Source organism: Mobula birostris, chromosome 11 (assembly GCF_030028105.1).
Source record: "Mobula birostris isolate sMobBir1 chromosome 11, sMobBir1.hap1, whole genome shotgun sequence".
Classification (NCBI taxonomy): domain Eukaryota; kingdom Metazoa; phylum Chordata; class Chondrichthyes; order Myliobatiformes; family Myliobatidae; genus Mobula; species Mobula birostris.
The window spans coordinates 102743172-102756939 of record NC_092380.1 but is presented as its reverse complement, the minus strand read 5'-3'; the positions used below and the strand labels follow the sequence as shown (position 1 = coordinate 102756939).

The 13768-nt window shown below is 41.8% G+C and overlaps 1 protein-coding gene across 1 annotated transcript in view; it reads right to left on the bottom strand.

Annotated features, from left to right (window-relative positions):
* The window catches only part of ano1a (anoctamin 1, calcium activated chloride channel a), a 297185-nt gene that overhangs the window by 118105 nt on the left and 165312 nt on the right, over positions 1–13768 (bottom strand). The window contains exon 11 of the mRNA XM_072272773.1: positions 2386–2450. Within this exon, the coding sequence (XP_072128874.1) occupies positions 2386–2450 (65 nt within the window). The remainder of the gene's footprint in view (positions 1–2385; positions 2451–13768) is intronic.

Sequence of the window (13768 nt, the reverse complement as noted above, 5' to 3'; positions counted from 1 at the left end):
TGACTGCTTGCCTTTGAACTGAAGGCTGCAAAGCTTCTCCTTTCATGGTTACCATTTTAGGATATTTAGCCTTTTGTTTTACATCAAAAAAATTCACAACCTGTTGCAGCTACTCAGATCTTTACAAACCCAAGATCTCCCTGGTGGTCATGAGAGGTTCACTCTGTTGACATTTTGCATGCTTCATTTACTTTCCCAGACTCAAGTCAAACATGCAGTGTCTGAGCGTAAATTGATTCTAGCCCATGAGAGACTCAAAAGCAACATGGGGAAAATGGTTTGGTTTTGTGGTTGATAAAAGGCTGAGGGTGATATCTTGCTACAGAACTTGCTGGAAGGAGAGTAAGAGATTAATCAAGGCATTTGAGATTTAACTATAGCTAACAGATACACCTTGCAATCTGCCATTGTTCAGATCAAATTTCATTTCTTACTTAATTTTGTTTTACAAAATTCTAAATTCTCAATAAGGAGCAGAATTTGGCCATTTGGCCCATTGAGTCTGCAATGCTAGTCAATCATGGCTGAATTTCTTTCCTTCTCAACCCAGTTCCCATAACTTTTGACACTCTTACTAATCAAGAACCTACCAACCTCTGTTTTAAATTATCCAGTGATTTACCCTCTATAGCCATCTTAGGAACTCTGCAGATTCACCTTCTTCTGGCTAAAGAAATTTCTCTTCATTTCTGTTCTAAAGGCATTTCCTTCTATTCTGTTCTCTGACGCTAGACTCTGCTACTTTTGAATGTTACCTTGAGAGGATGAATATGTGATTCTACTGCAAGGGAATCTAGAGAACAGGCAAACAGGCTCAGGATAAATTACGAAGACAATGACGAATTCACTCTGAGTCCAGTGGCGTTCTTTATTCCCAGGGCAGTGACAGCTGAGCCATTGAGAAACTTAAAAGTGAGACTGATTTAAATAAAATCTGCAGGTGCTTATATTATTGCAAGGGTTAAATTTTGAATAAAGATCTATATTGTTAGGTATGTCTATTACATGGACATACAACGCTCCACTGAATGATGTTTTTTTTCCCTCTGTACAGCCTTCAAAATGTATCACTTAACCTGCCCGTGGCACTATGACTGGAAGATTAAAAGTTGAACCACAGATCTGAGTCTGGAAATCTAATTAACAAAGCACTCTGAAAAACAACAAAATAGAACCAATAGGGTTTATGTTGCTCAGGCAGGAAAGTGGAGATGAAGCCAATAATCGGTGCAGCTGAGATCTTATTGAGTGGTGTAATAACTCAAGGGGTTATGTGGACTTATGACTTATTTCCCACTCATGTTCTCCAAGTGCATGCTGGGTAGCAGATGATCTGAGTGTTTATATAGCAGACGGCAAAGGAGCAAGTAAAGCTAGTTTGTTTGAAATTTGTTAACTTTGTGGGAGTAATACAATGCAATATATGATAATAGAGCCAGAACTGAAATATAAAGTATATTTTTAAAAATTAAATTAGTGCAAAAAAGTAGAAATAAAAAAGTAGTGAGGTAGTGCTCATGTATTCAATGTCCATTTAGAAATTGGATGGCAGAGGGGAAGGAGCTGTTCCTGAATCCTTGATTGTATGCCTTCAGGCTTCTGTACCTCCTTCCTGATGGTAGCAATGAGAAGAGGGCATGTTTTGGGTGGTAGGGGTCCGTAATGATGGGCACCGCCTTTTTGAAGCACCGCTCCTTGAAGATGGCCTGGATACTATATAGGCTAGCGCCCACAATGGAGCTGACTAATTTAGCAACTCTCTGCAGTTTACTTTGATCCTGTGCAGTAGTTGCACCCACCACTACCACCACCCCACCCCTGCCCACCATACCAGATGGTGATGCAGCCAGTTAAATCAACCTTCATAAGACCATACGACAAAGGATCATTCTGCCATGGCTGAATTATTATCCCTCTCATCCCCATTCCCCTGCCTTTGACACCCTTACTAATCAAGGACCTATCAACCTCTGCTTTAAATAAACCAGTTTACTTAAACGAAGCATTAGTACTTGTTACCAAAAATACTTTATAGCTTTTTAATATGTAGAACTAGTGTATTTAAAGTCCCAAAAGCATACAATTTACATCAATGACACAGCATAACCATTTAAAATTTATACTTGACAGGGAATCTATTCCATAGAACCAGCGGCAACTGGACACCAGGAAGTAATGCCGCCTCAGGCGTGGCAGCAAAAGCTCCTGTGAGTTCAAAGTTGGTGCATCGGCTCGGGGGAGCATTCTGCATGCTGGGAAATGTGTATCTTGTGTGCATGTCCAAGTCTCCAGCTATACTGTTCATAGATCATTGGATCTCACTTTGTACTCGATGAATGAACTTCAGATTTAAGTCGGTTATTTACCTGATCACAAGCTCCTTACCTCACGAGATCCAGTGGCTGGTATTTGTAAAATATTCCATAGCTGGCCCATTGTTCATAGAGAAGCTGAAGGAAGAGGTTGTGTAGAGTTATTCTCGATTCACATAGTGTTACTGAAATAAATATTAAAACCTAGGCTTTCTTGAGCTAGCTTCATAGTGTTTTGGATACTAAGCTTCTGGTAATCCTCCCCAAAACCCCTCAGCAGCAAAGTGGTACAGATCCATTTTAAAGCTCCACACACGTGCCTCATTCTTCCCTCCCCCACCCCTCCACCCAATCCCAGCACTGCAGCCCAGCAAGATCTGTAACACTGAGTAAAACTCAGCAAGGGCAGAACCTTCATAAAACATGGGAAAAGTTGGGATAAAAAAGATATTTCAATAGAGGAATGTGAAGTAGATGAAAATGGGTCCTTTGCCCAAGCTTTTCCCATCAAAAACAATCCCTCAAAAAAGTAAAAAAAAAATCAATTCTGTGTCGGCTGATGGTTTATATATGGTTTCATGTGATCTTGATCAGAGTGGGGAGCGTGGCCTAAGCAGGTGGTGACCTACAGGCTAGTAGAGGGAAGGAGCACCTTTCACCACCTTTGGTGGAAATGCCACTCAATGCTTTCCCCAGTGGCATGTTTTATCAATGAGTCTGGAACATGACTGGGGATCATTAACCATTTAGTTAACATAAGGGCATTGCTCAAGTATCTCCATGGTAGAAACAAGCAATATGACGGAGGAACTCAGGTGGTTGAGCAACATCTGTGGGGGGAAAGGAATTGCTGATGTTTTTGGGTTGGGATCCTGCATTAGGCTTCAACCTGAAATATCAATAAATCCCTCACCCCCCCACCCCACCGCAATGCTGCTCAACCTGCCGATTTCCTCCAGTAGATAGTTGCTCTAGATTATAGCATCTGTGATTGGTTACAACCCCTTGGTTGAGTAGACTAAATGGATTGGAGTTCACTATTATCAGAGAGACAAATCAGCAGAATGACAATTATTAGTAATTGATATCGCTTAAGAACAAAAATTCTAATCCAACTTCCAGGACATGAAACATCCCCGCTCAAGCATCCCCTCATTTTACAGAAGGGCATGATGAGTTTGCTAAAATGCAATGTGAAAATACCGCATAGAGCTTTGACATTACACCAGATATTCATATTCAGCCAAATTCCTCCATGCAGTCTGATGTGGAAGCTGTATTCAGTCAGGTTAAGCACACTACAGCAGGAATGCCACCAGAGTCATTGCAAACCTAGTGTGATAAGTGCACCATTGATGGGATGGTATCATTACATGCACAAATGAGCTAGACCATAAGACAAAGGAGCAGAATTAGGCCATTTAGCCCACTGAGTGTGCTCGGCCATTCAATCATGGCTATGTATTATCCCTCTGAACCTCATTCTCCTTGCTTCTCCCCATAACCTTTTGCATCCCTAATAATCAAGAATCTAGCAACTTCTGCTTTAAATACAACCAATGACTTGGCCTCAGAGTTGTGTGTGGCAATGAGTTCCACAGATTCACCACCATCTGGCCAAAGAAATGTCTCCTCGTCTCCGTTCTAAGGGGATGTCCTTGTATTCCGAGGCTGTGCCTTCTACGTACCAGTCTAAACCGACTTCAACCAGGCTTGTTTGAAGGAAACTCTACCGCAAGGTTTCGGCCCTAAGCGTTGACTGTATTTTTTTCCATAGATGCTGCCTGGCCTGCTGAGCTCCTCCAGCATTTTGTGTGTGTTGCACGGATTTCCAACATCTGCAGATTTTCTCCTGTTTGAAGAAAACCTTGCCTAATTACCATCAGCATATAACCTGTAGTATCAGAGGTCCCAATGCACTAGAATGCTGTTATACTAAGATAAGGAATGCCTACCATTCCATGCTCAGACAGCATTTCAGTACATCGGATCATGGGCTCTCCTTCTCCCACAGGTGAGAGGTGAAAGAGCAAAACTGCAGAGATTAGGACAACAAAGGTGTGGTCCCAGGAGGCAGAGAAGAGGCTTGGGATTGCTTTAAATTGGAAGACTGGGCTATGTTCAAGGACACATCTGTAGATCTGAATGAATGCACCATGGTTCTCACGGCCTTCATTAAAACAGTTGTAGACGAGCATCCCCACAAAATCATTCAGTCTTCCCCAACTGGAATCCATGAATGAAACATGAGATCTGCAAACTGCTGAGGGTCACACCAGAGGCATTCAAGCCTGATGATGCAGGAATGATCTCCGGAAAGCCTAGAACCGAGACTTTGATCCTAGAGTCTCTGACTATTGGGAACTTTCTCTCCAGTCCATTCTCTCTAGGCCTCTCAATATTCTGTAGGTTTCAATGAAATTTTATTTATTTTAATTTTATTGAGATACAGTACAGAATAGCTCTCCTGGCCCTTCAAGCTGCACTGCCCAGCAACCTCTTAATTTAATCCAAGCCTAATCATGGGACAATTTACAGTGACTAATTAGCCTACCAACCTGGACGTCTTTGGAATGTGGGAGGAAACCAGAGCACATGGAGGAAACCCATGTGGTTATGGGGAGAACATACAAACTCCTTACAGGCAGTGAATTGAACCCAGGTTGCTGATACTGTAAAGCATTGTGCTAACCCACTATGCTACCATGCCACCATAAGATCCTCCCCTCATTCTCCTAAATCCCAATGAATACAGGTCCAGAGCCATCAAATGCTCTGCAAAATGTAGCTCGCAGATGACATTGAAATGTAAATATCTCTAACCTAACCAAGGCACCAAGGACCACACTTAGGAAAGTCTTTCAGTGTACAGCTCAAGTTTTAGACCGTAAACTAGACAGGCATCATTAGCCTTTTACACTTGAACATTTGAAGATTTACATGACCTTGGCCTTCCCTTCATTTTGTGGGAAGATATTTTGAACTGAGAACAGAATGAACTTCTGACCTTTCTATACAAAGATACATCTCGTAAAAAGATATTCATAATGAATCTCACCATGAGAACATTTACATACAAATGACCTTTTGAGTGTGGTTGTAGCCCTAATAGCCAACACAATAAAGCTTAGAACAGTTCAGAAAATAATAAAATGCCAACTCAAAACTATCAACGTGATTCCTTGAGCTCTAAGTAAGAGTCTAACAATTCCCACAAGAAATACCACTGCAGCAACTCCACAAACTTATCTCAAACATATTTCTGTGACACACAGATTGCTGCATCCACTTGGACATCTTTGTAATCAAGCATCACAACTTCCTGCGGGCTATTTTGGTCACTCAGGAAAGCCAGCTGGTAGAGATAGGATGGAAAATACATTTGAAAAAAACTTTCTGCAATGATGCACAGCAAGGAAAACTCAAAATTGAAAGTTCAAGGAAATTGGTAGCATCATGGTTAGTGTAATGCTTTACAGCACCAGCAACCAGGGTTCAATTGCTGCCTCTATAAGGAGTTTGTACTTTCTCCCTGGATTGTGTGGGTTTCCTCTGGGTGCCCTGGTTTCCTCCAACATCCCAAAGACAGTATGGGTAGTAGATTTATTGGTCACATGGGTATAATTGGGCAGTGCGGGCTTGTTGGGCCAGAAAAGCCTGTTACTGTCCTGTTTTTATAAATAATAAATAAATTTATTATCAAAGCACCAACATGTCACTTATACTGCCCTGAGATTCATTTCCCATAAGGTATAGGGGCAGAGTCTGTTGAATCTGGAGCTGATCCAATTCTTCCAGTCATCCCCACTCCCCTGCCTTTTCCCCATACCCTTTGATGCCCTGGCTCATCAAGAACCCATCTATCTCTGCTTTAAATGCACGCAATGACTTGGCCTCCACAGCTGCCTGTGGTAACAAATTCCACAGACTTACCACCCTCTGACCAAAGTAATTTCTCTGCATCTCTGTTCTAAATGGACGTCCTTCAATCCTGAAGTTGTGCCTTCTTGTCCTAGACTCCCCTAGCATGGGAAATAACTTTTCCATATCTAATCTGTTCAGGCCTTTCAACATTCAGAATGTTTCTATGAGATCCCCCCTCATTCTCCTGAACTCCATGGAATACAGCCCAAGACTTGCCAGACGTTCCTCATATGGTAACCCTTTTATTCTTGGAATCATTCTCGAGAATCTTCTCTGAACCCTCTCCCTGTCAGTATATTCTTTCTAAAATAAGGAGCCCAAAACTACACATAGTACTCCAAGTGTAGTCTCACGAGTGCCTTATAGCGCCTCAAAATCACATCGCTGCTCTTATATTCTATACCTCTAGAAATGAATGGCAATGTTGTATTCGCTTTCTTCACCACTGACTCAAGCTGGAGGTTAACCTTTAGGGTATCCTGCACAAGGACTCCCAAGTCCCATTGCGTCTCTGTGTTTTGAATTCTCTCCCCATCTAAATAATAGTCTGCCTGTTTATTTCTTCCACCAAAGTGCATGACAACACACTTTCGAACATTCTATTTCATTTGCCACTTCTTTGCCCATTCCCCTAAACTATCCAAGTCTCTCTGCAGGCTCTCGGTTTCCTCAACACTACCCGCTCCTCCACCTATCTTTGTATTATCGGCAAATTTAACCACAAATCCATTGATCCCATAGTCCAAATCATTGACAATCATTTTTGTGCTGGCATTCACATTAAAACAATGAAATGCAAGAGAATCAATGAAAAACTACACACAAAGACTGACAAATAAACCAATGTGCAAATACTGGATGGATGGGTAAATTGATAGATGGGTGGATAACTGAGGATATGAATTGTGGAGTTTTTGAAAGTGAGTCCATTTATTGTGGAATCAGTTCAGAGTTGAGGTGAGTGAAGTTATCCAAGCTGGTTCAGGAGACTGATGGTTGAGGGGTAATAACTGTTCCTGAACCTGGTGGTGTGGGATGCAAGGCTCCTGTACCTCCTTCCTGATGGCAGCAGTGAGGGGACAGCATGGCTTGGATGGTGGGGGTCCGTGATGATGGATTCTGCCTCCTTGTGGCAGCACATTTTGCTCATTGATGGGGAGGGCTTTGTCTGTGATAGACTTGACTGTATCCATCGCTTTTTGTAGCCTCTTCTGTTTTGGGGCATTGGTATTTCCGTACCAGTAAGGATACTCTCCACTGTGCATCTATAAAGGTTTGTCAAATTTTTAAATGACATGCCAAATCTTCGCAAACATCGAGGGAAGCAGGGGTGCTGTTGTGATTTCTTTGTAATGGCACTTACGTGCTATTAAATCAAACTGACAAAATGCCGAGTCTAGCAGGACACAACGTACCATTGAGAAAATTTGGTTATTTGAATAAATTACTAACTGGAGTTTGCCAACTCTGCATTAAACAAACCTATTCTGAATGAGAGGAAATGTGCACTATCTAACAAAAATAAACTGTCTTTATAATCTCCTTTTTAAATTGCTGTATATAGAGAATGGCAAATGGTGCAGTTCACCACATGCCACTGAGTAGTACAATTTTGTTATGAACTCTAGCTTGGAAGGTCTTCGGTATTTAAGAGCACATGCCATTCCAAGGTACAATCTCCAAACCTGGACTGATGCCCAGTGTTACGGGCATTTAATTGGATGCTAAGCCCTATTGAAAGCATCTTGACCTGGTTGCATCACAGCTTGTTACATTCCAATGCACAGGAGCACAAGAGATTGTCGACTCCACCACGCTACCGTGACTGCAGGGGCAGCACAGTTGCATAGTGGTTAGCACGATGCATTACAGTCCAGGTGACCCGGGTTCAATTCACGCCGCTGCCTGCTCCCCGTGACCATGGAGGTTTCCTCCCACAGTCCAAAGAGTTACCGATTTGTAGGTTAATTGATCTTTCTAAATTGTCCTGTGATTAGGCTAGTATTAAACTGGGAGATTGTTGGGCAGTGTGACTACTCCAAGCTGTGTCACATCAATAAATGAGTTCGACAATGGGGAGCTTTCTAAATGGTTGTATCACTGTCTGGTATGGAGGGGCCAGTGCACAGGATTGGGAAAAGCTGCAGGGGGTTGCGAACTCAACCGGCTCCGTTCCGGGCACTCGCTTCCCCCAACATCCAGTACATCTTCAAAAGGTGATGCTTTAAAAAAGTGGCATTCACCATTAAGGTCACCCATTACCCAGGGCATGCTCTCCTTATCAAATAGGAAGCCTGAAGATGCACACTGAATGTTTTAGGAAAAGCTTCTTCCTCTTCGCCATCAGATTTCTGAATGGACAACAAAGCAAACCAATAATACTGCCTGACCATTTTTGCTCCCTATCTGCATTATTTATTTTTCTGTATTGCACTATCCTGCTGCCGCAAAACAACAAATTTCACGACATATGTCAGTGATGTTAAACTCAATTCTGATTGTGGGCACAGCCCTGTCCATCCTGGACAAAATATTCCCCACCATTGAGAACCTCTAAAGGAGGAACTGCCTCAAGAAGCTGACGCACACCATCGATGATCCTCTGCCTCTGAGCCCTGGCCTCTTGAGCATCAGGCAGGAAGTACGGACGTCTAAGGTCCCATACCACCAGGTTCACAATCTGCTGCTTCCCTACAAGCATCAAGTTCTTGAACTGTTCTACACAAACCTTAGCCTTTCTCTACATTGGAACATTATAGACCATCTCATAGAATTGTCTCTGATGGTGCCTTTTTACTTCACACTTGGGTCTTGTTTTGGCAAGGTCTTTTCCCCATCTTGCATAATTTATGCTCTGTGTGGGCTGTAACTCCAAGAACCACTGCTTTGTCATGGTTTGGAGACTCGGGTGCCTCAATGTCCCAGAGAGCTACAGTGCGCTGGCTGGAGTCAGGGCCTTATGCTTGGGCTTTTGGTAGGGTCACCCTTGCCAGAAAGATCAAAGTTCAATGTTCAAAGTAAATTATCAAGGTACATATATGTCACCATGGACAACCCTGAGATTCGTTTTCTTGTGGGCAAACTCAATTAATTCAATAACCATAATAGAATTACTGAAAGACCACATCCAAATGGATCAACAACCAGTTTGCAAAAGACAAACTGTGCAAATACAAAAAGAATAATAATAAATAAGTAAGAATAAATATTGAGAACATGAGATGATGACAGTGAATCTATAGGTTGTGGGAACAGCTCAGTGATGAGGCAAGTGAAGTTGAGGGAGGTTATCCCCTTCGGTTCAAGATCCCAGTGGTTGAGGGGTAATAGATAACAAGTTACAAGCCAGACTAAGAGTGGTCCACCGGTTCTCCATGTTCAGGGGTTCACCTCAGGGCTTATAGCTCAGACTGGTCAAAACAAAACTTACGGAAATAGCAATGAAGAGTCCTTCTACATCTGGATGGCCAAGGACAGAGATGGTGGCCTTTCATTATCTGTCCTAAACACCATAACAAGCAGTAAATAAATATTGTCTGTACATAGGTACTTGAGATGCTGCTGCAAGTTTTCATTGTACCCGTGTTTCAAGGTAATTGTACAAACAACAATAAATTCAATTTGAAATTAAACTCAATTGCTTGCTTCATAAGAAAAATTGGATACACTATTTCATTTAAATTAACACTGTTAATCCCATTGCCTTCATCAATAAAATATCCCCAGCAAAAAAAAGCTAGTTACTCATTCCATCACTATTTGTGGGAACCCAGTGTGTAAACTTGTTGCTATCATACAATGACCGTTGTTCTTTTTATAAGTAGTGTGTGAAATGTTTTTGAGACATTTCTCATAATTGATGAAGCAATAGAAGAGTTTGCTCAGAGACAGAATTTAGCCCCTGGACATAACATGTGAATTACCTGATCTGCTGGCATCAACTTAATTTCATAATAAATGGAATTTGAACTGTAATTGGACATCCTTGAATTAAACTAAAACTAATTTGTTTCCTCTTTCTAGCGGGCATCCAGGAGGTGAGAAATTTCAATTAATTCTAATAATTAACTTCGTAACATTATCATGCTCTTCCAAGAAATTCTGGAAATATTCTACAGGTCAAGCTGCATCTGCTTGAAGAGAACAGAACTAACATTCCAGACCTTCGTCAGAACTGGGAAAGAAGCTTGCTAAGCTTTAGAAGAGTGGAAGTCTGTGTGTGTGGGGTGGATGGCAGGAAATAGTGTAAAACCAGAATGACCCCAGGGGATAAGATGCAAGAAAGTTTTCTGTTTCCATAAAAGAATGTAGGCGTTGCAAAACATAGAGCAGGAAGACATGGCTGGCATGTCCTCCAGTCCAACAGGAAAACAAACAAGCCAATATTACATAATGCTTAACTATACCTACATTGTCTTGTTTATGTTCCCATTCTCTTGCTACTCCTATTCACTCCTTGTCCAGATACATAACATTATTTATCAAATTCAAGTTCAAGTTTATTGTCACTCAACCATATACATGTACACCACCAAGTGAAACAATATTTCTGTGGACCAAGATGCATAACAGTACATCTAACTGTCATACCACACATCAAGTCATATTGCCACAAATAAATTAAGAGATAATATATTCCAGAAGATGGACAGTTAGCATAAGGTGCATTCACAACAAGTCAAAAAGTAAACGGTATAATGTTACTAGGACTTCATACAGGTATGTGATGAGACCTGGTGGTGGCAGGGAGTTCCGTAATCTCATAGCCTGGAGGAAGACGCTGTTTCCCGTCCTAACAGATCTTGTCTGAATGCTTATGGTACCTCTTTCCTAATGATAGGGGGTCTAAGTGATTATTTCCCCACAGTCATGCTGGTTTTACCCTATTAGAGATATCCCTCCCTCACCTCTTCCCGCGTAGAACATAGAACAGTATAGCACAGTAAGGGGTCCTTCAGACCACGAAGTTGTGCTAACCTGTATATACCTACTTCATGATCAATTTAAAACCTCTTTCCTACAACGCCCATAGCTCTCCATTTTTTTTACTCCAGCTGCCTACCTAAGAGGCACATGAATGAAAGAAAGATGGAGGGTATGAGCAAAGTAGAAAACAAGAGAATCTAAGTCTCTCAATTCTGGAGGGCTTTTTCACCTGAAAAATTAGCACCATTCCTCTTCCCACTATCGCAGCCTGACCTGCTGAGCATTTCAATAGGCCGAGTGGCCTAGTTTTGCTCCTATGGTTTGTGGTCTTATTTGCAATATTTTGCTTTTATTTTAGATTTGTAGGATCTACATTTTTTTTTAAATTTTCATGTTAGTTTTCAGCTTTGTAAGAGGATGTGTCAGCTATCTTGGATACTATCAGGTGACAATGACTGCAGCAAAACGTGAATTAAAAGTTGAAAGATCTCTGTTTAGAGAAACAGGGATGTGGGCATAGTTGACAAGGCTGACACCAAGCATCCCAAATTTACCTCAACACCGTATTGGCAAGCCACCTCCTTAACCATTGTCATGCACATGGAGATGGTAGTCTATTAAAATGCTTGTGGTGGTGGTCAAGGACAACTGTGGCTTGCTAGATCACATGAAAGGACAGTAAAGAGATGAGTATAGCTACGTCAACCCGAAGGTTGCAGATTTACCTTCCTGAAGGGCATATAAACCAGACAGGGTCTCTTGGCAACAATAGACTAGTTCTGTGTCCACCAATGATGCCAATTTGGGACCCCCGATTTACACAATTTCATCGTCACCATGTGCCAAGTTGTCTGATATGGGCGATCATGGTCTTATCCATGAGCTTGATTGTTCTTGACAAATCTTTACATAGTAATTCCCCGGGTTAAGAGCGTCCGACTTCCAGACAACTCGTACTTACGAATGGACTGCCATAAAACCTATTATATTAAAAATTTGAGTTAAGTACAATGGTTCATAATAACGAATGCACGTACTACTTTGTAATGGTCATGAAAACATTGTGCGGCTTCAGCGGTTCGTCGGCTCGAGGAAGGAGAACGCCGTCCGCCATTTTAAGTCAGATCACGTTGCTGTTAACACTGTGTTGAGTGTGTAACTTTGTATTTGGCTTAAGATTTTCTCTTTTTTACCCTTGTAACCATGCCTCCAAAGTATAAATCCGATGTCAGTGCTGGTGATGCATCAAAGAAAAGGAAAACGATCACGATTGGAAATAAAGTGGAAATAATAAAGCAATCGGAAAGAGGTGAAACACTAGTGGTTATTAGAAAAGCGTCAGGCTACAATCGGTCAACGATTGGAACAATTTTAAAGGATAAAGTGAGAATAATGGAGCATGTGAAAAGCCCTGCCCTGATGAAAGCTACAATTATTACTAAGCAATGCAGTGTATTTGGAAGTGTTTCTTAAATGTTTTATATGCATAGAAAGGTAAAATATATACTCTATACTAAGACAAACATTTGACTAACTGGCGCTAAATAAGAACTGTATGTACCTGTTCCGACTTACTTACAAATTCGACTTAAAGACAGACTTAGGAACAAATCTCGTTCGTAACCTGGGGACTGCCTGTGTACAAGTAGTTTGCCATTGCCTTCTTCTGGGCAGTGTCTTCACAAGACGGGTGACCCCAGCCGTTATCGATACTCTTCAGAGATTGTCTGCCTGGTGCTAGTGGTCGCATAACCAGGACTTGTGATAGGCACGAGCTGCACATATGACCATCCACCACCTGCTCCCATGGTTTCACATGACCCTGGTCAGGAGGCTAAGCAGGTGCTACACCTTTCCCAAGGGTGACCTGCAGGCTAGCAGAGGGAAGGAGTGTCTTACACCTCCTTTGGTAGAGATGCATCTCCCAACCACCACCCATTTTCTTTTTTTTAAAAAAAAACCTGATTTACTGAATTTAAATTCTCCAAGCAGAGAGCTATGAGGAACTGGAATAGGTTTACCATGCTCACATGTACTGAGGTACAATGAAAAACTTTGTTTTGCATGCCATCCATGCAGATGATTTCATTATAACAGTGCATTGAGGTAGAACATAGAACCGTACAGCATAGCATGGCCCACGATATTGTGCTGAACTTTTAACTTACTTTAAGATCAATCCAACCTTTCCATCCGACATGGCCCTCCATTTTTCTTTCATCCATGTCCCTATCCAAGAACCTCTTAAATGTCTCTTTAGGAGTCTTTATGAGATAGTGCAATAAAACAAAAACAATGCAGAAAAGTGTTACAGTTACAGAGAGAATGCAGTGCAGGCAGATAATGAGTATGCCCGTGAGAAAGTACATCATGACATCAACAATCTGCCTCATTGCACTAGGATGTTGTGGGCATGCTATATTGGTGCTGGGAGCACGGCAACACTTGCAGGCTGCCTCCAGAAAATCCTTGCTACCTGGGCTTGTTGGCAACAACGCAGTTCACTGCAATGCGCACAAGATGCTGGAGGAACACAACAGGCCAGGCAGCACCTACGGAAATGAGTAAACAGTTTCAAAGTTCAGGCAGAGACCCTTTGTCAGGAC